Raw genomic sequence first — 24,326 nt, 5'->3', positions numbered from 1 at the left:
CAATCTGTAGTATAGATATGCGAGAATTTATTCAGCCGTTCTTTATGTTGTTGAGTCTATTTTTCATTCTTTATGGATGGACCCTCCATTTAGAGTTTGTTTTGATCGTTGCTATCATAGTTATAATAAACACCAACACCTCAGAATAATTTATATACATATATGTAGATTATTATTTCTAAAGAAAAGTATGCTAGCCTGGGTGAGTTCAAATTTACAAACAAGCCTCTTTGTCCCAATGGGACGCACTAATTGGATCCTGCATTTCCCAGGTAGGAGGTGGAGCCTATGGTACTATCCACCTGTGTGGTGCTGAAGGAGGAACTCGGTTTTTCTCCATCCGAAACCATTTCCATACACCTGGTCTCCCTTCGCTGCTCAGAAATCTTCAGCTGTCAACCAGCGTGTACGAGGAGAAACCCTTTCAAAACCGTATCTACCATGCACATGCAGACTCTGCGGTGTCATATGAAACGGTAGCTCTTTGACTCGTCCCTCCCCTTGGACATTTGTCACGAGCCACACCTTAATCGTCACGCGAGCTTACCTTTTACAGAGTTGAATAGACTCACCCCTCTAGACTTGTGTAAATATATGTGATTGATTACAGTGTCGTTTTTTGAGACAAGCTACGCATTATGGAAATGAACATATAGGACTCTCTCAGCCTCTCCTCCCTCCCTCCCTTTTCTCCCCAGCCTCCATCTGTCTTTCTATCCTCACCTAACCTAGTGTAGCTTCCACGCCACGTGAGATGGAACTCTGCCTTCCCTGGCCATTTGCCCTAAGCTCATACACTCGTTTCCTGAAATTTAAATCACTAGCAAGCAGTTTCCTATCCCGCTTCCCGTCAGTTGCCTCCATTTCCCCTGTCAGGCTCTTCACACCAAACTCCAGGTCAAACCCACTAGAAAGGGAATTCACATCCTTTGGTGCCTAGACTCTGGGGTCCCGGTTCCTTGGGGTAGCAATTAATTTTCGCCCCAGTGCCTTCCCGCCCCATCCTCCTCGCATCCGGTGCTGTTCTGGGAGGAGCCTACGCGTCAGTCCTGCTGAAGGGGATTGTGGTGCGTAAACAAGATTAACTCTCTAGCCCCCAGCTGTGCTGATTTGCGGGGCAGCCTGCCAGTCCAGTCACTTGTGATGCCTCGCGTGCGTGCAGGGCCCAGCTCACGGAGCGGGGGATGGGGCAGCCAGTTGCCTCCGTTCTGTCTCTGGGTCCGGTTCTGTGGCTGAGAGTGGTGGAAGGCCACAGCCTCCCCAGCTGCTGCTCAAAATCTGGGGTGGACCGAGGCGACCGCTCCTAGCCCGGGCCTGCATCCATCAGCTCCTTCTTCCTCCCTGTTTGTCCTCTCCGCCAATACTGCTGCAGCAACTCCCTCCAACCAGCACTGTCCATCACCTCGGCCACGGTTGCCAGCTCCTCTATCAGCAATGGGGGATCTACCTGGGCTAGTGCGCCTTTCCATCGCGCTGCGTATCCAGCCCAATGACGGCCCTGTTTTCTTCAAGGTGGACGGGCAGCGCTTCGGCCAGAACCGCACAATCAAGCTGCTCACCGGCTCCTCCTACAAGGTGGAGGTGAAGATTAAGCCTACAACACTGCAGGTCGAGTGAGTGCGGGGCGCGCCGGGGCAGAGGGCAGGGCAATGGTACCCAGGGGTATGGGAGGAGCGCGGAGACCCCAGGGCATCTCTAGCCTCCTGGCAGCACCCGGAATAACGGCAAGAAGTGATCACCCTCTTGCCCTAAACTACTCTCCCGCCCTGAGCTTGTCGTGCTGCGTTCTTGTTTCCTTCCACCAGCCTCACAAAGTCCCTTTAAATCTGCAACAAGAAGCCAGGGTTTGGGGGCTTTTGCTGTTGTGTTTTGGGGTTAGCTCTGTTTTGATTTCTTGTAAATTCCTCTTCTGTCTGCCTACAGCAGGGAACCCCAGGTAGACAGGGTGGAGCAGATGGTAGAAAGACACGGAGGGTTTCTGCCACCGCAATCTCGTCTCTCCTCTCCTGAATCCTGTAATCACTACTGCTTCTGCTGACAAGACTGAAGGGGGAAGGGAAGGCTGAGGAGTGAGTGATCTCAGGGGACAGATAGCCGCTGGGTTCCCTGAGGGATGGGTCTCCATGACTCCTTCCCGGGGTTAATGGCAGCTGAAGCATCAAGCGCAAACTACCACCCCACCCCACCCTTGCTAGGGCCTACTTCCATGGTTTCCAGTGCACTGTATCTTTTCTGTCCTTCCTAGCTGAATTTTCCCGTCAGCTTAGTGATGTCCCCTGTGATAGTTAACAGCATCTTCACAAGAGGGATGTAAAACAGTGTAGTGACCGATGGAAAAGAATTCACACACGGGTCTCGGTTTCCTTCTTGTTGTTGTTGTTGTTGTTGTTGTTCTGATAAAACACCCCGACAAAAATCAATCGAAGGATGAAGGGTTTTGTCTCCCTCACAATTCACGGTTACTTATAGCTAGAACTTGAGGCAGCTGGTCATATTATATCCATGGTCAAAAGCAGGGGGCCGGGAGTTGATGCATGCATACCTCTGCTCCGCTGTTCCCTCCTTTTCATTGGTCCAGAGCCCAGCCCATGAGTTGATTGATATTTTACACTTTTAGAGGGGTTCTTCCCACCGCGATTAACCTAAACCAGGAAATCCCTCATAGACATGACCACAGGCCCACCCATCGAGACAGTCCCTGGCTGAGAATCCCTTCCCAGGTGATTCTGGACTGTGTCAAGTTGACAACTGAAACTGGCCGTCACAGGGTCCTGAGATTTGTGTGACATCTGGTTTGTAAGAGAATAAAACAACACTAACCTATTCCCTAACGTATGCTGAGGGAGGAAGGGGCTTTGAAACCACCAGATACTTCTAGCTCGTTTGGATTAAGTAAACTAGCTTTATTTAGCCTCCTAGACACAAAGATCTGTAGCCACACATAGATAGTTTCTGGCGTTCCCTTCCATTCAGTTCACTAGTCTCCCTCCCAACCTCCACCTCACCGCGTCCTCATTGTCCCCACACTGCCTAGTTGTCCCTGCCCTTGTAGGCAGGCTTTTCCTCTCATCTGCGCTGTCAATCTTTGCCCTCATAAGCACATGTTATTTTCCCTTTTGAGGGGAGCGGGGTTAGTTCTCTGGATTTCAAGCTAAGCAGAGTTGGTGCTGGCAAACTTTTCTCTAATTACACCTAAGTTTTAATAAGGATTTCTTCGGTGCCCTAATCCAGTGACTCCCAACATGAATTTATATCAGAATTCCCTGAAGGGCTTGTAGAACTAGTCAATTTGGACTCACCAGAGTGCCTAGTTTGATATTTCCAGGGTGAAGCCTAAATGTTTGTATTCTGATGGGTCCTCAATTGATACCCAGAGTTTGCATTGAGAACATTTACCTGGATATGAAGAGACAGTGCCACTGAGAATTACTGGGGTGCAGTTAGCCTGGATGAAAATCTTTGATCATTGGAACAAAAATTTAAAAATAATAAAATTCATTTTTTAGGTCAGAGGTATTTGAAACTATCCATACACACACACACACACACACACACACACACACACACACACACACTACCTAAATTTACCAATGCCAAATTACATCCTAGACCAGTAGGATCCTGATCTCTGGAGTTTGAAGTCAGGCTGGGCATAGGTGGAATATTAATTCAGTCAGTGACTTGAATAAGAAAAGAGCTCTTGTATACGAGAATACTGAAGTTAAGCTAGAGAGAGGAAATGTTTGGTGTACGATCAATCGATCATCTTACTGCTTAGCCAGACAACTCTGATGTCCTGGACGTTCTGAAGTTCCTACCGTGTCTCCCTTTAGCCAAACCCTATAGGTTTTCTCTCTAGGATTTTGGTCCAAACTAGAAGAGGATGCCCAAGCAAACTCCTACCATCTATGCTCAACTCAAGTCCATTGCAGGAACATTTCCATTGGCGGTGTGCTTGTCCCACTGGAGCTGAAGTGCAAAGAGCCTGATGGAGAGAGAGTTGTCTACACAGGCATATATGACACGGAAGGGGTAGCTCCAACCAAAAGTGGAGAGCGACAACCTATCCAGATCACCATGCCGGTAAGTCCAAGTTGGGGCCATAAGAGCACGGTTTCAGAACAAATAGAAACTACAGGGGTGGGGGGGGTTGAATCACTACCTCCTTAAAAAATAAGGAAAGATGCATAGGAGTGAGTTGCTATGGGAATTGGATTCAGATTCCCGCATGGACCTGTGGAGAGGGGGTGATATTTACCAAGGCTCTTTTGCACGACAGATTGACCTTCCAGACATTAAAGATGCCAGGTAAACGGTTCTGGGAAAGTTAATAGTTACATTGCCATTTCCTCTGTTGTGATTCTATATGGTCCACAGTCCTTTGGTTGTAACAAAAATAAATAATAAATAAAAGTTCTCTAACTGACATTTTGCCACTTAGTGCACTTTAACTGGAGGAACCTAAAAAGTGCCTGCCATAGTGAACAACAAACATCTTAATTTGGCCATATCCAGTGCAGACATCCCTCTGTGTCCATGGGGGTTGGTTGCAAGGACACTCACAGATGTCAGAAGCCATGGATGATCTTCCCTTAAATATAACCTATGCCCTCCCATACACTTAAATCATCTTTGGATTATGATTGTCATGTAAATACTTCTTGTATTGAGCTTTTTTCAGGGAATGATGACAAAAAAAGTGAGTGCATGTTCAACACACACACACACACACACAATTTTCTTCTGAGTGCTTTCAGTGCAAGGTTGGTTTATCCCTGGATGCAGGGCCTATTAACCTAGAATGCATGTGGATATCATTAAAAAATATTTATCACCAAGGAATATTGACATCAATGAGATAGAAGGATAGAGCTGACAAGGAAAGTTAACTGTGCGTGCACACAATGTAGATGATGCAGTAAGCTTGCTAAGATGTAAGACTGTGAAAACGGGACAGTCTCTTCCCTCTGAGAGAGCAATCTTGCATTACCTACCCTATTGCCTTTAGAGGGGAGATCACAGATTTCCCCAAATATCCATATAAGAAATTTTTTCTGTAGGCCCTGCTAGCAATCAATCAAGACACAGACACTTGTTATATCTTAAAATAGCCTTAGTTAACCTGGGACAGAGCAGACATTAATCCTCTAAACTACCTCCCAGAGTGGGGCAGGTGTGGGATCCCTGTCTCAATCCCATGCCATCTGTTTTTTAATAACTTCTATCAAGCTACCTCCCATCCATAATCCCAAATACTTATTAATGTTTTTCATCTGGGCCAGATTCTCCATCTATGCTGACCATGTGTTTTCCTCCAGCTAACCCATGGCAGCCTTTTTCTCTTCCCTTCAGGGTCTCTCTCCCTTCTCCTTTTGGCAGTCCTTTTTTTCCCCAGAATTCCTCTGTCTCTAAGCCCCACCTATTTCCTTTGCCCTGCCTAGATGGGATGGCTTTTTATTAAGCAAAAGGTTGGTCACACAGACAGCAAGTAGTAATTAGCATTAAAATACACCAGACCATCCCCCCAATACCATATCCAGTATTTTTTTAAATGATGGGTAAGTCAGGACCAAATAAACTGACTCACTTGGAGAGACTCCATCCTGATGAGGATGGTCTGTGGCATCCCCATGGAGAAACAGAGCGCTAAGACCTAATCCACTCCCTATCCTATAAAACCTTAAGGCCTCTAATGTACTTAAAACAGCTACAACAGTAACATAAGGAAGGAATCTAGGGGACCTTTTTTTTTTAGTGCTATATTTGAACTCTTTTTTTTGTAAGGAATTCTATATTCCACCAGAGATTCAACAGAGAAAAAAAAAATAGAGAACATATTAATTTCCCCAGGAGACAACTGTTGTCAATATTTTAGTCCATGTTCTTAGAAGGATGTTTCTACTGTGTCTTTGGATACATGCATGCACTGGGCATCATTCTCTGCCTGGGTTTTTATGTACACATGCAGCCAAAGATGTATATATGGGACATGATTTTGACATCTATTATGTGACTGCATCCGTATCTCCAGATACCTACTGGTGATGTCCATTTCTCAGTAGTATAAGAAAACTACTTTAAGTTTTACTCACTTGTGCCAAGTTATTGTTTACTTGGAATAGATTTCCAGAAGGAATAGGCATGCTGGAGGATTTTATAGACACTGACCTCTAGGAATGCAAGGGCAGTCTGGATACGTGGCTCAGTGTCCTGTCACCCCAATTGACAACCCAAGTTCAATGCCCAGAAGCCTCGCGGTGGAAAGAAAGAACCTAGACTCAAGCTGTATCATGGCGCACATACCCACACACAAACACATAAGCAGTACATGATAGGATACTTAACAATGATAATAATAAATAAATGTGTTTTTAAGACACTTTTAAATGTTTCAACCCTGGTAGGCTATTTTAACTTTTATTTTGTTTTGTTTTGTTTTGTTGAATTTTGGTTTTTTGTTTGTTTGGTTTTGTTTGTTTGTTTGTTTTTGGTTTTGTTTTGTTTTGTTTGTTTTTCAAGACAGGGTTTCTCTGTGTAGCCTTGGCTGTCCTGAACTCGCTTTGTAAACCAGGCTGGCCTCAAACTCACAGGGATCTACCTGCCTCTGCCTCCCAAGTGCTGGCATTAAAGGCGTGCACCATCACGCCCGGCCCAACTTTTATGTTTCTAATTACTGTTGGCTTGAAATATTTGTCATTTTCACTTCCTTTATAAATTATATTCAAAGCTTTTATACCTGTCTCAACCTGTGTATCTCACTGACTGTAATAAATCCTTAAGTCATCTCTTACTATATTTTGAATGTGATTATCATTTATTATTTGTGTTAACTTTGGTCACAATATAAATTTAACTTTTTAATGTAGCCCAACATATTAGTCTTTCCTCTTATGGCTTTTGTAGTTAGCATCAATCCAGAATAGAAAATCTTCCCTAATTCTGAGATTAGCTATACATGCATGTATACACAACAAGATTTATATATTTTCATTTGAATTCTCATGGTTTCATTTGTGAAATTTCAGATGAATTAGATTTAAATATCATTTCAGTTCATATTATTCTATTGGAAAGTAATATAGAAACTAATTACTAAAATAAGCTAAACTTAAATATTTTATTTTAATATATTAATTAGTTTAATATAATCAGATTACATTTAGGATTTTTATATTCACTTCTTGACTTTTTGGCTAATTTCAAATGTACAATTTTTATATTGTTACATTCTTTATTCTTTTTTTGAGACAGGGTTTATCCATTTAGCCATGGCTGTCCTGGACTTGCTTTATAGATTAGGATGGCCTTGAATTTACAGAGATCCCCGTACCTCTGCCTCCCCAGTGCTAGGATTACAGATGTGGGCCACCACACCTGGCATTTATTTATTTCCTTTAGTGGCAAATATTTAAGAATTTTCTATCTTTGGGGCACTGGGGGAAGAGCACTGAGAAAAAAAGTTTTCCTAACTCCATAGAACTTCTAATCCTAGGCAAAAATATTTATATATGTTTACCTATAATGATGTAAATAGTCACTGTTATAAGCCAAACATGGTGGTGCTTGCCTAGTTACTGCACTTATGAAATTGAGGCAGAATTGTAAGTTCAAAGCCAACTTATGCTACATAATCAAATCCATACACACACACACCAGCTGCTATTGTAAAAATCTAGGGTCCTTTAGGAGGCTATGCCAGGAGTCTTATTTTAGCTCAAGATTAGGAAAGAAATAAAGGATGAGAGGTTGAAGGGAAATTTGGCAATAAAGAGGAATTGCTACCTTTTAACCATCTCGCCAGCCTTCAACTGCTACTCTTGAAGACCTAAGTTTGGTTCCTAGCTCCCACTCCAAGCAATTCTCAACCACTTGTAAGTCAAATTCAGAATTCTGATGTTCTTTTTGAACTCCACAGGCACCTGCACATAAACTCAGGTAGGCATATCGACATACACATTGATATGAATAAATAAATCTTGAAAGAAGGATGGAGTCTTCCATTAAATACAATATTGTAAGTATTCAACTATGCTAGTGCGCATGTCAGCTCTGCCACTGTGTATTGTCCCCTTTTACCAGTGGATAACACACTTTATTTTAAAATTCTTCTATCTCTTTACACACAAGTGTGTAGCTGATTATTTTCGGCTTTTGGCCTAACGTGGAACGCTGTAATGAGCATCTGAGTATAATTCTTAACTAGAATACATGCTTTCATTTCTTTTAAGTTAATGACTACGAGGATAATTTCTAAGTCATATGATAAGTTTTAACAGAAAATGTTTAACTCCATAAGAAATGTCCACGCTGGAGAGATGGCTCAGCAGTTAAAAGCACAAGCTGCTCTTCCATAGAAGCTGAGTTTGGTTCCCAGCAACAATATAGGGTGACTCAGAGCTGCCTGTAACTCCAGCCCTAGATCTGACACTCCGTTCCCTCTATATGTGTGTGTGTGTGTGTACACGAGTGCCTGTGTGTGTGTGTGTGTGTGTGTGTGTGTGTGTGTGTGTTCTGCTGCCCTGGAGCTGGAGTTATAGGCAGCTGTGAGCTGCCTGGTGTAGGGCTGAGAAGCAACATTGGCCCCTCTGGAGAAGCAAATACTTGTTCTTCACCACTCAGCTCCATCTTCCCAACAGCATGTTGCAGCTGAGAGTTCTATCAGTCTTCCTATTGTGTTCGCTGATTTTCTAATGTGATATCCCTTTGTGCCCATGGGACACAACAGTCAGACAATAAAAGAGATTCTTTTTATTATGCTTCTTTTTTAAAATAAACACTTATATTACTACATATGAATAAAGTAAACTAAATACAGCAGGAAGAACCATGAGACAATCAGGAATTATATAAATGTTACATTCATAGTGATTTGGCTATTTGTATTTGGCAAACTTGAAGTAAACATCTTTCCTATCTTGTTGTGTCTAAATTTCTGAATGAAAATCAGTATCTATCATATCTCATCTCTATTAACTTAAAACATCTATCTTGATCTAAAAACATCTTAGTCCCTAACCAAATAAACTTAATTGTAAGACTAAACTATCTGGTCTTCAACCCCATCAGACACTTGAGAAGGAATAAAACTTAAATACCTGAGTGAACCAGAAGTGCAGGTTATCAGCTTCCAAAATGAAAAATTGACAGAGACAGTTTGCTACCTGAGCAGTCACCAAAAATTCTCTATAATGTTGAAGCATCATCTTCGGTCTTCTGGCCCAATATATCTCACAGACATATTTGTGAGGCAGGAACAATTGAGGACTTGCTTACCCTATCTTGGCAGAGTTTGGCCATTGATTCTGCCTGCATCCAAGCTTGACTTTTTTTTAGGTAGAATTCTGTCTGTAGCAGAAACTACGACATTTTGCCCAATGGCTGGTTTGCCACAGTTAGAGCCATCTCCATAAGGAGGTTCTTTGATGCTCATCATCTTCTTTGAGGGCGCCTGGATGTTGCCAGGAGTTAACTAATAACAGAGATTTTTATTTATTTACTTGTGTGTGGTCACACAATGCACAGTACACATGTGGAGGTATATAATGAGAGCGAGTTGGTTCTCACCTTCCACCATGTAGGCCTAAGAATCAAACTCAGGTTGTCAGGGTTGGAAACAGCCACCTGTACTGTCTGAGCCATCCTCCTAGTCCCAAATTGAGATTTTTTTTTTTACACTGAGATTTTTAGACCTGCCTGCTCTGAATTGCCCCTAAATATCCAACTTCACCCATCATTTCTAAATTCTTAGATCTGCACTGAAAATCAGGAAAGGTTCAGTTTCTCCAGTTTGGGACTACTGTTTATTGATTTTCATATGCACATATATTTTTAATGTTGAGTCTTGACTCTGAGAAAAAATATAATAGTTTTTTACTAATTAGTTTATTTATTATGTCATTACATCCCGGTCATAGCCTCCTCTTTCTTCTCCTCTCAGTCCCAGCCTCCCTCCCTTTTCCTCCATTCACCCTCTCCTATTCCTCAGAAAAGGGGAACCCCATCCACCCACCCACCCCAACTCATCAAGTTGCATCAGGGCTGGGTGTGTCACTTCCCCCTGTGGCACAGTAAGGCTGTCTCACTAGGGGGAAGTGATCCAAAATCTGGCAACAGAGTCCATGTCAGGAATAGTCCCTGCTCCCCTTACTAGAGGACCCACATGAAGCCTGAGCTGCCCATCGGCTACATCTGTGTAGGGGGCCTAGATCTAGTCCAGTCTTTGGTTGGTGCTTTAGTCTCAGCAAGCCCTTCTGGGCCCTGGTTCTTTGGCTCTGTTGGTCTTCTTGTGGAGCTCTTGTCACCTCTAGGATTATCCTTTCCTGGACTTTTACACAAGACTCCCTAGGCTTTACCCAATGTTTTACTGTGACTGCTGCTGGGTGGCGCCTCTCACAGGACAATTCTGCTAAGCTCCTGTCTGTAAGCATAGCAGAGTGTCATTAATAGTGTCTAGGGTTACCTCTCTTCCATGGGGTGGGTCTTGGGTTGGGCCAGGCATTGGTTGGACATTCCCTCCATCTCTGATCTATATCTGTTCTATCTTTATCCCTGCACGTCTTGTAGGCAGGGTGAATTTTGAGTCAAGGTATCTGTGGATGGGTTGGTGTTCTCTTGCCTCCACCAGGTGTCCCTCGGAAGGGAGAATGCAACATTTTTCTGAATTTGAGTTAATTCACTTAATGTGATGATATGCACTTGTATACATCTTCTTGCAAATGACATTATCATTTTTCTTTATGGCTGAATAAAATTCTATTCTGTTTATGTACTATGTTCTATTAACCCATTCATCTGTTAGTGGACATCCAAGTATGTTCCATTTCCTGCCACTGTAGCTATAAGCACGGATATACAATTATTTCTACAGTATGTTAGCTTAGACTCCTTCAGTCATATGCCCAAAAATGCTATACGTGGGTCATATAATAGTTCTGTTTTTAGTGTTTTGAGATGTCCTTTTACTATTTCCTCACTAGCTGTGTAAGTTTACATTCCCATCAACAGTGGATAAGGGTTCCTCTTCCCCCACATCCTGGCCAGGATACATTGTTATCTGTTTGGGTTTTTTTGTTTGTTTGTTGTTTGTTTGTTTTTGGTGACTGCCATTCTGACTGTGGTGAGCTAGAATCTCAATGCAGTTTTAAGTGGCTCCCCTGGTGGCCAAGAGTACTGAACTATTTGTGAAGTAATTTTTGCCTTCTAACTGTCTTCGCACAAGGGCTGTCTATTCAGTTCATTAGCCCATCTTTTGACGGGAGAGTTTGGGTTTGGCGTGTTTTACTTTTGCAGTTCTTTGTGCACTCTGGATGCTAATATCCTTTGCTATGCAGAAGCATCATAACTTCATGGAGCTCTTGAACTTGCCCTATGTGCTACTGGAATCCTGTTTAAAGACTCTCTGCCTGTGTCTTTTTAATTTTAATTTTGAGACAGACTCTCATTAAGTTGTCTAGAAAGGCCTGAAACATTTTCATACTCTGTCCTCTAAAATGGCCTGCTCCTCAGCTTCCCAGGTAGTACTTTACCTGTGTTTTCTTCTATCCATTTCAAACATTCAGGGATTTGGGTTTTGTTTTGTTTTTTTATCCATCTTGAGTTTGTTTTTATGGACAGTAAGAGATCTATTTCCAGTTTAATCCTTGCTATGTGAAGACCCAGTCTTCCCAGCATCATTCGTACCCTAGTTAGGTTTCTGTTGCTATGACAAACACCATTAGCAAGAAAAGAGTTTATTTCATCTTACAGTCATCATTCATCATAAGCGGAAGTCAGGGAAACAACTCAAGGCAGGGAAACTCAAGTGGAGGAACACTGCTTACTGGCTGTTTGTCATGACCTGCTTACCCAGTGTTCTTATACAGTCCAGGAGTGGAAACACACACAATAAGCTGGGACTTTGCCCATAAAGACTCAAGAAAATTCTCCATAGACTTGACTATAGGGCAATCTGATGGAGGCACTGAAATATTTGGGGTAGGGGTGTCTCTGCAAACGCCATAGCCAGCTGAGTGTCTCTCCACGAGAGGCAAAAGGAGAAGAAAACCCAGTAGCTGGTGTTCACTCAGACTTCAAGAGTTTGACACTGGTGGTTTATTTTAGTCATATTTACATATAGCACAATTTGGGGGGAAAAGTTTCCTGGTGATAACTAACTCAAATCTTAAGCCATGATTATGTAGAAATTCCTGTAAAGTACCCATGACATCTAACATACTGATAGGTTCTATAGAGTAACTGAGAAAACAGGCTCAGGGTAAACAAGTTCAAAGTATGGGTCTGGGGGAGCTAGATGTGGCCTGGACCTAAATATAGCACAGAGGTCACCAGGCTGTTACCCATGTCTGTTCCTAGTCTTGTGGACAGAAAACAGGTCGTCCGTCTCTCCCTTTGAACAGACAACCCTGTGTGCTGAACATTCCTAGTTCCTCTAGTACTTTTCTGTGGGCACAAGGACAAGAAAAACCAACCAGCACAATTTGTTAAAGAGGCTGTGTGCCCCCCCCCCCCCCAGAGAATGTTCTGGGACCTGAGTTAGTTTCTTTTCTTGTTGCTATGACAAAATATCTGATTAAAGAAGCCCAAATAAGAAGGGTTTATTTTGGCTTGGAAATAGCGGGCACAGCTTAGCATGGCAGGGAAGGCATGACGGGAGCGTAAGCCGGCTGGTCACAAAGTATCCCAAGTCAAGAAGCAGAGAAAGTGAACACTCGTTTTCTCCCTTTTCTTTGGGTCTAGGACCCCAGCCTATGTAATGGAACTATCCACACTTAAGGTGAGGCTTCCAAATTCACAGACAGACCAAGAGATTTGTTTCCATCATTATCTCAAATTCCACAAGTTAAATGGGTTCATCCATCATCCCATGCACCTTTATCAAAATTTAGGAGGCAGTAAGTTGTGGATGTATTCTAATCTGTTCAGTTGTTCTACATGTCTTTTTCTTTCTTTCTTTCTTTCTTTCTTTCTTTCTTTCTTTTTCCAGTATCATACTGTCTATGTCACTATAGCTTTACAGCAGTGGCTTTAAACTGTCCCAATACTGCAACCATTTAATACAGTTTCTCATGTTGTGGTGATCCCCAACCATGAAATTATTTTCATTGCTACTTCATATATGTAATTTAGTTACTGTTATGAATGATAATGTAAATATCTGATATACAGGATATCTGATATGCAATTCCCAATGGGGTTATGACCCATGATTGAGAACCACTGCTGTATAGTATAATTGCGTGGTCAGGTATTGTTATGCATCTAGCATTGCTTTTTCTGCTCAGGATTGCTTTGGCTATTCAAGATTTTAGGTCTTTGTGAATTTTAGGATTGTTTTCTCTAGTTCTGGAAACTTTTGACTGGAATTTTTATAGAGATTGTATTAAATATGTACATTCATTTTGGTAATGTCGCCATTCTCATACTTTTGATTCCACCTATCTATTGGCATGAAAGATCTTTCTATCTTCTAGTAACTACAATTTTTTTTTAATGCCTTCAAGTTTTCATTTTAGAGGTCTTTAATATCCTTGGTCAGGTTTACTTCTAGGGTTCTAGGGTGCATGTGTGTGTGTGTGTGTGTGTGTGTGTGTGTGAGAGAGAGAGAGAGAGAGAGAGAGAGAGAGAGAGAGAGAGAGAGAGAGAGAGAGAGAGAGAGAGAGAATGCATATTTATCTCTGTGTGTGAATAGACATATTGATATTATGTGCATTCATGAGAAGATGTAAAGATAAAGTTAGGTATCTTCCACCATCATTCTCCATCTTATATTTTTCTTCAACTTTTATTTTGTTAATTCTATGTGGCATTGCTGTTTTTCCTGCGTGTATGACAATGTCTGAACCGGAGTGACAGAGAGTTGTGAGTTACCATGTGGGTGCAGGGAATTGAACCCAGCTCCTTTGGAGCCATCTCTCCAGTCCCTCCATTTTAGTTTTTCAAACAGTCTCTCACTGAATTCAGCACGTAATAGCTGATTACAATGGCTAGCCATCAAGTTCCAAGGATCCACCTGTCTGTCCCACCTGCATGCCCAAGCACTAGAGATAAAGATGTGTGTGATCATGTCTGGCTTTGCATAGGTACTTGCAATCCACACAAATGTCCTCATGCTTGTCCCATGAGCATTTTACTGACTGTGTTATCTATCCAGCCCATAGGTATTTTTTTCTAAAATTATTTGTATGTATGTATGTCAGGGTATATGCCACAGCATACATGTCTCCACATGTATCAGAGGACAGCACCATGGGAGTTGTTTCTCTCTCCTTCCATCATGTGGGTCCCAGGGACTGAACTCAGGATGTTAAGATTGGAATCAAGTGCCTTTACCCAATGAGCCATCTCAGCAGCCCAATTTAAGGAATTTTAAATTTCATCCCTGATTTATCAACCTCTCAGTAGTTGCTCAGGTCTTTATTGCTCTATCTCATTGCATTGTGTACTTTCTGTAGCTTATTTCCTACTGATTTCTAGCTTGTGTACTATGATCTAATAAGATACAAGGCGTTATTTTGATTCTTTTTCTTTGGTAGCCTAGAATGTGATCTATTTAAAGGATGGTTTCATGGGCTGCTGAGAAAAATCTGTTTCTGCTGAATGGACTGTTGTACAGACTGGTAAATTGACTGCTAAGCCAATTTGCTCTGTAGCATAGTTTACTTCTGAGGTTCCTTGGTTGACTTCTAGTTTAGAAAGTCTAGCTAGAGACAAGGCTCGTGTATCAGAGCAACCCACCTTTTTTCTGTAAGGACCAAACAGATCTTTTAACTCCATCAGTATTTATTTTGTAAAATTGGAAACCGTCTCCTGCACTAAGAGAAGGAAGCCACATTCCCCTGCTTAGGTCTGCCTAAGCCAGATGGGACCCTCATTCTGTGTGCCCAGCCTCCTGTAGTAGCCCCACCTGTGCCACACACACCCCGGGACTTTTTTTCCAGGAGCCCAACACACAGAGCTCCCTGGACCAGTGGAGGGACCATGGCTTTCCCTGCTTAGGACCACCTACCAAGACCTTATTCTATACAGTGGTTTAACTCTCAGAAGATGGCGAGAGAGGAAGCCTGCAGCCCTCAAAACCAGCCACACAGGGGAAATTATTTTAGCCATACTAAGACTTTAACCACTTTCTGAACATTGTGCACACTTCCGCTGAAAGAAGAAAGATGACTTGAACAAAAAATGAGAGCTGGAGAGATCAGTGATTAAGAACCTACATCAAAAATCTGAGGAATCTCCATTTCCCCTTGGTGGAGAGGCCTGGCGGGCACACAGAGGAAGAGCAGGCTATCCGGAGGAGACCTAACAGGCTATGATCATTTGGTCGAGGAGGAGGTTCTCTTCTGTCAGAAGTCTAGGGGAGGGGGATAGAGCAGAAGAGGGAGGGAGGGTGGAAACAGGAAGATACAAGCTAGGGGATAACGATCAGGATGTAATCTCAATAAATTATAATAAATTTTTTTATTTTTTTTTTAAATCTTCGGGGTCTCAAATTAATGATTTAATGATATACCTTGTGGCCTTGGGAAAATACAAAACAAAACAGACCCTTAAATATGTCTCACTCTGTGTCTTGGTTACTATTTCATGACACACTTCCAACAAGGTGACCCCTCCTCCAACAAGGCCACACCTCCTAATCCTTTACAAAAAGGTCTATCAAATGGGCACCAAGTAGTCAAACACATGAGCCTATAGGAGCCAATATGGCTCACTCAAACCACCAAACTGTGTATCTCAAACTCATGGGTCTTCCTGTTGATGTCTCTCTCTCACTTAACCCTTTCTAAGACAGCATGGGAACAGAGTCTGTCCGCATGAATCCTCATAATGCCTTGCTGTTGGCCTTTGTCAGTAGCAATCTGGAGGAGTAAGGCAAAGAAGATAGAGGTAGTTATGAGGCTAATGAGTAACAGAGAAAGGAGACCTTACATGTGTAGTGCCACATATAGAATTTGTTCCTCGTGCTATGTGGTCTAATGTTTGAAAGAGCTGTCACATTGATGTACACAAACACTTTAGCCGCCAATAAGAAGGAAATAATAATAGAATAAGAAAACGAAAATGTGAGCCAAGTAATGAAAGTGGGCAACTCACAAGAGAAGAACTGTCCCACAAATATATGAGTATTATTTTTCTTTCACTCTTGGTAAAAATATGAATATATCAATGCCAAAGCTCAGCTATAAGATAGTAAGACTTTCCGTGTCTTGTACACTGCCCAAAAACACTCGCCCTAGTAGTTTTGTGTTATGCTGCATAGCATTTTTGGCAAACAAAATTTTCATCTGAGAACAGAAACATTTTGGCTTCACACCACATTGTTGTTGTTGTTGTTGTTGTTGTTGTTAGGAATTTACAGTACTAGCCAGGTGTGATGGTGCACGCCTTTAATCCCAGCACTCAGGAGGCAAAGGCAGGAGAACCACTGTGAGTTCGAGGCCAGCCTGGTATACAAAGCGAGTCCAGAATGGCCAAGATAACGTAGAGAAACCCTGCCTCGAAAAACCAAAAAGAAAAAAAAAAAGGAATTTTACAGTGCTGGAGAGGGGGGTTAGGAGTTTATAGCTTTTGCTTTCTAATCTCATGAGCAAAAGGCTCACTCTGTCACCGTTAAGGATGACATTTGCTACAGACTTTTTGTCAGTGCCCCCGTAACAAGTTTGAAAAGAAACTTTCTAGTTTGCTGTCGTCAGAATCAATACTACATTGTCGAAGTTCTTTCTTGTACCTGTTCATATTATTATAGTCATATGTCACTTAATGATGGAGCTATGTTTTAAGACATGGTTCATGGAGGTAAAGAGATGCACACAAGTTTGGTTCCTACCACACACATTGAGCTGCCTGTAACTAACTGTAATTCCAACTCCAGAGGCTCTAGCTCTCTTTTCTGGCCTCCACATGAGGAAGCATATTGACGTGCTTGCACAGGTGCATGCACATACACACACATTACATTTTAAAAAGGAATAAATACAGAAAAGAGAAACCGCATCTATTGCTAACTTCATTGTGAAAATAATCCATGGTGTATACTCACTCACAATGCTGAGATGGCTGTGGTGGCACAGTGCAGTGAATGTCAGCTCCATTATCACCCAAACAGATATCTGATACACAACTATACAGCCCTCTCATACTTCATTCTGTTAAAAATAAAACTTCTTGGTCTTCACAGCCTTCTTGAATATTTCTGAGCTTAATTAATATTTCAAAAAACAGAAACAGTACACAAACTTACATATAAGGCCATGGCATTTTCTATGTAAATCTTTATTTATAATTTATTTGTCAGGTTGTATTGTTAGGGTGATTCAGATTGGTAAAACAAAGACGAAATGTTTCCGTCTTTGTCTGAAGGAATTTATGTAGGATTGGTATGCTATTAAAGATTTAGACCTATATTCAATCTCCCCCCCCCCTTGTGTGTGTGTGTGTGTGTGTGTGTGTGTGTGTTGTTTATGTTTATGTGGATGTGTGTGGATGTCCATTTGTGCATCTATATATGGAAGCCAGAAATTAACATCAGATGCCTCCCCTGATCATTCTCCCCCTTATATTTTAGATGGGGGGACTCTCACTAAATCTGAAGCTCATCACTTTGGCCAGGCTAGCTGGCCAGTGAGTTCCAAGAATCTGCCTGTACACAAGATCCATGCCCAACTGTTTCCATGAGAGCTGGGGACCCAAGTTTAGTTCCTAATCCTCATGTAGTGAGGACTCTACTAGTGGATCCATTTTCTCAATTCAATTTTTTCAGTAGCTAGGACTCTACTAAGAGTTTGTGTCTTTCTAGGGGAAATGTATGCCTCTTTTTTCCAATTTTCACTTCTATTAAGTGTGTGTATGTGTGTGTGTAGGTATGTATACCCTGGTGTATGTGTGGAGATCAGGTGACAACTTTGTGTAGTCACTTCTTTCCATCTGCCTTCATGTGGGTACCAGGAATAAAAAAAAAAATAACTTGCCAATAACTTCATGCTAAGTTCTTCTACGAACTGGGTGACACTGCCAGACAAATTTATCATCTTTATTGAAATTAGTACTATAAAGTCTTCACACTACACAATGTATAATCATGCCCTAATTTGGTTTCTTATCAATGACATTGCTAATTTTTATTGTTCTCATTAAGTTGTTGAGAATTTATTAATTTTTTTTCATGCAGTTATGACAACACATACAAGATCTATGTAAACTCAAGCCAGACAAAATCCCATCATGGAGAGGAGAGGTCAGCACAAAGTCCCATCCTTAGCTGAAGAGCTATTGGCAATCAATAGCTGCTGGCAATGGCAGAGTCAACCTTTTTAAAGGTGTGGCCGCTGGTATGTCAACCGCGCTCCAGTGAACACACATCCAGAAGTCTATTGGCAACACAAACTGTGACTGATGGGTGAAAACAATAAAAGAAATGACTCACTGGGTGGTGGTGGCGCACGCCTTTAATCCCAGCACTCAGGAGGCAGAGGCAGGTGGATCACTGTGAGTTCAAGGCCAACCTGGTCTACAAAGCAAGTCCAGGACAGCCAAGGCTACACAGAGAAACCCTGTATCAAAAAACCAAAATAAATAAATAAATAAATGAAGAGAGAGAGAGAAGAGAGAGAGAGAGAGAGAGAGAGAGAGAGAGAGAGAGAGACAGAGAGAGAGAGGACTCAAGTTGGATGGACAGGGAAGGAGGGTGGATCTGAACTACGTTGAGAGATTGGTGAATATGGTCAAAATACATTGCACAGAATTCTCAAGAAACTAATAAAATGAGGAAAGGTTTATCGATTTTAGAGACACATTTAAAATGATAGATTTTAATATCATTATTTTTCCCATAAGAGACAATGTAACAGGAGGGAGAGGCGAGCCTATATGGTTGCTTCTGTTCTCAGATAGATAAGAAAGAAAGAAAGGGGGGGGGGGAGTCTGAGCTGGATAGTAAAAGGACAGGAAGTGGAGCTCTGGATAAATGGGAAGTATTAAAAACTAAGGACTGGGAGAGATGGAGATGTGTGGGTTTAACAGCAGTGTAGCTCAGCATGGCTTTGCTCTTAGCAGTAATCCAGCAAAACCAGACCAAATGAAGAACATAAACTAATGTCTTGTGTATTTGCCATGACTGTTCCTTTGTTGTTACTGAATATCCTTACATTAAGACTTTCAGAGGGGAGAGATGGCTCAGTGCTTAAGAACACTTGATGCTCATCCAAACTACCCAGGGTTCTAGGCCCAGCACCCACATGGAAGCTCACAACTGACTCTAAGTCCAGTTCCAAGGGATCCAATACCCTCTTCTGGCCACTGTGAGCACTGAGCACATGTGCTTCACAAACATACATGCAGGCAAAACACCCATACATATAAACCTAAAATAAAAATTTAAAAACACTTTTCTTTTTTTGCATTTTTAAAATATATTTTATTGATTTATTGATATTACGTCTCAATTGTTATCCCATCCCTTATATCCTCCCATTCCTCCCTCCCTCCCATTTTCTCCTTACTCCCCTCCCCTATGACTGTTCCTGAGGGGGACCTCCTCCCCCTGCATGTGCTCATAGGGTATCAAGTCTCTTCTTGGTACCCTGCTATCCTTCCTCTGAGTGCCACCAGGCCTCCCCATCCAGGGATGTGGTCATATATGAGGCACCAGAGTTCATGTGAAAGTCAGACCCCATTCTCCACTCAACTGTGAAGAATGTCCTGTCCATTGGCTGGATCTAATTTAAAATTTTTTCAGTAAGTATAACAAGTTTTAACCTACTTGTGGTTGGTTATACTGTTCATTTTGTTTTGTTTTGTTATTTTATATCCAGCTCCAATTTCAAAAAAAAAAGTTTGGTTTGCCCTCATTTACCTGGCACGTGGCTGCTTCTCTCAGCTGTTTGAAAGATATTTTCATAATAAAATGTCTTACTATTAAAATATATACTTTATAAAATACATTTATTGGCCAGAGATACGGGTAACAGTTTTGCCTTCAGAAGGCAGAGGAAAAAGGATATTTTTTTTATTTCAAGGCAGCTTCAGATAGGTGGAGCTACGTAGTAAGGTCTTATCTCAAAATAAATTATTATAATTTAAAATTCAAATTTCAGTTACAGTTTATAATTTACTTGTGCCTAACACTTGAAAAACCTTCCAGTTAAGATTCTTCTATGCGTGTTCTCACACCGTATTAATAACTTGAGTTACTCGATGAAAGCTATGCAAACCCATCATCCCAATACCCCACCATTGTCATAATATTTCCTTAATAATGGATGCCTGGAGTTAGAAATTTTAACTAATTGGGTAGATAAATGGTATCTCTGTAAGTTTGTATTTATTTAATGGCTAATGTATTTGAATATTTTCCAAATGTTAATTGTAGTTTTCTTTTTTAAATTTTTTAAAATACTTACTAATTTTACTTTATGTGTATGTGTATGTGCCCTAATGTAAGAACCCAGAAGAGACCTCAGATCCCCTGGAACTGGAGGTGCAGATGATTGTGAGCTGCCATATGGGTGCTGGGAACTAAACCCAGGCCCACTGCAAAAGCAACAATGCCTTTAACCATTGAGCTATCTTTCCTGCCCCCATCATTTTCTTTTAATGAACTATATTCGATTTTTTTTATCCTAATCGTCTTAGAAATCCATACCAATTCATGTAATATTTTATTTGCTTATCACATATTTTATATTACTGTTTGGTTAAAAACTGCCAATGCTTAGTTTGGTGGGGGTTTAGGTTTTCGTCTCATAAAATCTTAAAAATACAATAAGCACTTAGGAAAACAGATGTATTCCATCAGTTCCCAACAGTAGTATAGAGGCTTAAATTAGAAGTTAGATTAACACTATCCTGGGTTTTAGCTTTTACTGAGAATCAACCCAGAGTCCTTCTTGTTTGCTAAGCAAGCATTCTACCACTGAAATGCACTTCAGGCCCAACACCATGCTCCCATTATTGTACTGTAAGTGAGTCATGTAGGAATTAAAAAAAATAGAAAAATATGTTTTAAATTGCTATATAGTAGTCTGTTCTATAAGTAAGAATTTTCATGTTCAGTTGTTCACTGCTCTGCACTTTACAACGTCCTCTGGGAAGCACAATTTCTAGACACACATTCAATCACACCTGACTTCCAAAGGACTCTTAATTAAGTTCTCAATAGCCAACCTTTCTGTGGCTTACTGCAAATGAATATTGATATTTTTTAAAAAGCACAATGGCATACGGCTGTAAACCCGGCACTCTGGGAGGCAGAGGCAGGCAGAGCTCTGTGAGTTCTAGACGAGCCTGGTCTACACAGTGAATCCATGACAACCAAGAGTACACAGAGAAACCCTGTCTTGAAAAACCCAGGGGGGAAAAAAAGAAAAAGAAAAGAAAGAAATAGAAACAGGAAGCAATAAACTATGTGTCATCGCTTACAAATAATAAATAAACTGGTGTGAAATACGCATTTCGAGCCAGGTGTCGTGGCGCACGCCTGTAATCCCAGCACTTCAGGAGGCAGAGGCAGACAGAGTGCTGGGAGTTAGAAGCCAGCCTGGTCTACAAAGCAAATCTAGAACACTCAAGGCTACACAGAGAAACTCTGTCTTGAAACAAACAAACAAAAAGTATACAGTTCGATGTGGTTTGGCCCACATCAGTCAGGATAAAGAATATTTTATCATTGTCCTCCTAACAATCTCTCGCACATCTTCACCATTTTCTCCCATCTCAGGCCCTAGATAACCATAGATGTTTTCTGTCATGTTAGCTTATATTTTATCATGTAATTTTAAAGTAATTGGAATCATACAGTATATAGTCTCTGGAATCTAGATTCTTTGGCTTATAGTGTCTAAAGATCCAGCCTTCTTCTCATCTTAATCTACATGCCCTATTGATCGATCAGGCACATGTCACTTTACGCATACACCAAAACTTGCCTCCATCAAGCAAATAGTTGATTCTAGCCTGCAGTTATGATAAACAAGCTACTCTTTCGTAGGTCTTTAGGCAACGCCTCTCTAGAAAAGAGATACTTCTCTTCAGAGCCAGGAAGTGTGTCGACTCCAGCAGTATCATCCCACGTTTCACATTAGATAAGTTTCCCACAGGAAAGCTCAGCTCTTGCTTTGGGACCAAGTTAGCTGATGAGGCAATGGTGCAGGGGTGAGTCCCGAGCGCGCCTTGGAAAGCTCCCGGCAGAGCACCTGATCACCCTACTCCTGTATCAGCTGCAAAGCGTAAGAGTTCCCCTTGCTCAGTGCCCTTCTCTCTCTGTCTCCTGGCTCTAGGAGAGTCTAAGAGTCCTGCCAAGTCAGTCCCTGGCCTTTCCCATCATGGGAGGAGCAGCGGAGAAAATAACTACAGACATAATGCTGCCTGATGCCAGATCCTCTAAATAGCTACAGAAGGCAGTCATCAGGAAAACCCCAGGCCACTGGAGCACCTGTGGCCTCTTGGGCATCCTATACCCTCTCTGTGGCTCCAAGACAAACACATCCTTATGGCTCGGGATCCTGTGCAGTAATTTTTTATTGAACCCTTCCTTGCAATCTTCCAGTAGAATGGTAACTTTCATTCACACAGACATTGGGACTGGCCTCAAACTCATGGCAGTCTTTTTCTCTCAGCCTTCCACATGCTGGGATTTCAGTGTAAACATCATACCCGATTGAAATATAAACATTTTAAGAGCTAGAATCACACCTTACACAATGTTTTACATGTACAAGGTACATAATAGGTACTCGTCGGTTCAATAGTACCATATCTAAACTTGAGACATGGGCGCAGACTCCTTACTTACACAACCTCAATATCTGACTAAATAAAGCTCTATGAATCCAGTACCTTGGAGCAAAACATCCATGGTTGTCATCTTCAGTCAAAAGTTCTCCCTTGGGTTGAAACTAATGATAAAAGGATAATTATTTACACCTTACGTGTAGATGCATGATATAGACATTTTCTTGTACTACTACTGTCTTTTGAAAGAGAACCCAAAAGGTGGCCAGCCAACATTATTTATTCTCTTTCTTCTTTTTCCAATTCCCTTCTGTGGTAAGTGGAATTTTAGAAACAGCGCTGAAATTGTGAGGGTCTAAGGTTGGCTTTTCAGAAGACTAAACATGTAAAACAAGATAAGTGCATGAGGTGGTCCAATGCCAAAGAGATCTGGGGAAAATATCTCCAGTAATATAGGAATCTAGTTCACAAAGGAAAACGTTAAGCTTTGCAGACTGAGAGCTGTGGCTCCTGGGACATGATTATCAGGGGCTGTGTCGCTGGCTTCAGCTGGCACCCAGAGCCTGTGGCAGGATGAGATTTTAATGCGTGGCTCTCTTCCTTCAGTTCACAGACATTGGGACCTTCGAGACAGTGTGGCAAGTCAAGTTCTACAATTACCACAAGCGAGACCACTGCCAGTGGGGAAGCCCGTTCTCGGTCATTGAGTATGAATGCAAGCCTAATGAGACACGCAGCCTCATGTGGGTGAACAAGGAGTCCTTCCTCTGAAAATGGCTCCCTGTCACATTGCTCGACAATCTCCAGAAATCTACGTTTAAGACAAACCAGCACAAGCCTTAACCAAGGCATACCACACCATGGCTATTTCCCAATGGCCTCCTATCCCCAGTTACTGTGAAAGTGTGATTTCCCCTCTGATAAAGTACCTGTGGCATCAAAGATGATGTCACATCCCTGAAAGTCCTCCTTCCATTAACCCTATGCGGGTGTTCCTGCATCTATCCATGCTCAGTCACACTGTCTGCCAGTGTGACTGGAGCTCAGTGGGACTAGCAGGTTTGTCCTATGCCAGAAAGTCCCACAGAAGGACCATGGTGTTTTGTTTTCAAGACAAGCAATTGCTCCTTTCCTGTGTTCATTGTTAAATTAAAATAACAATGTGCTTGAGTTCCCGGTGTGTGATATTGTAACATGTAGCATGCAGTGTTTGTGAGCATCCACAGCCAGCTTTGTGAAGATGTCGCTTCATACTCTGTGGTAGATGGGACAAATGTTGTACTTCCTGTCATCAGCTCAGCTTTTTCAGAGAAAACAAGATAGTGGCTGAATAAAAAGGTAAATATATAAAGAAGAAGTATGTATAATGTATTGATAGCCTTTCACGTAGCAAGGCATTGTGCTTCAGACTAGTTTTAAAAAAAGATGCTATTGTGGAGTTGGAGCTGGGGCTTACCCAGTTGACAAGCTGCCATAGACTTCAAACACACACAGAGTTAACCTCACTGCATACCCTTTCACCTGAACTTTGTACAACCGTGTATGGAATGGTGATCGACTTTTGATATTTCTTAATAAAGACATTGAAAATCACGCCCCAA

The 24,326-nt window shown here is 41.7% G+C and overlaps 1 protein-coding gene across 2 annotated transcripts; it reads left to right on the top strand.

Annotated features, from left to right (window-relative positions):
- The first annotated feature begins 934 nt into the window (after positions 1–934).
- Positions 935–24,326, top strand: CNRIP1 (cannabinoid receptor interacting protein 1). Of its 2 annotated transcripts, none has more exons than XM_084797304.1 (3): positions 935–1,581; positions 3,933–4,083; positions 23,332–24,326. In XM_084797304.1, the coding sequence occupies exons 1-3, from the start codon at positions 1,490–1,492 to the stop codon at positions 23,494–23,496; spliced, it is 408 nt and encodes a 135-aa protein (XP_084653430.1). In that variant the 5' UTR covers positions 935–1,489; the 3' UTR covers positions 23,497–24,326. The 2 variants fall into 2 exon arrangements, with proteins under 2 accessions (XP_084653430.1, XP_084653429.1); XM_084797303.1 differs by having other exon boundaries at positions 959–1,613.

The sequence above is a fragment of the Acomys minous genome, assembly GCF_964271855.1.
Source record: "Acomys minous genome assembly, chromosome: 10".
Taxonomy (NCBI): Eukaryota; Metazoa; Chordata; class Mammalia; order Rodentia; family Muridae; genus Acomys; species Acomys minous.
The sequence above is the reverse complement of the archived record's forward strand: the minus strand, read 5'-3'. Positions and strand labels throughout refer to the sequence as shown.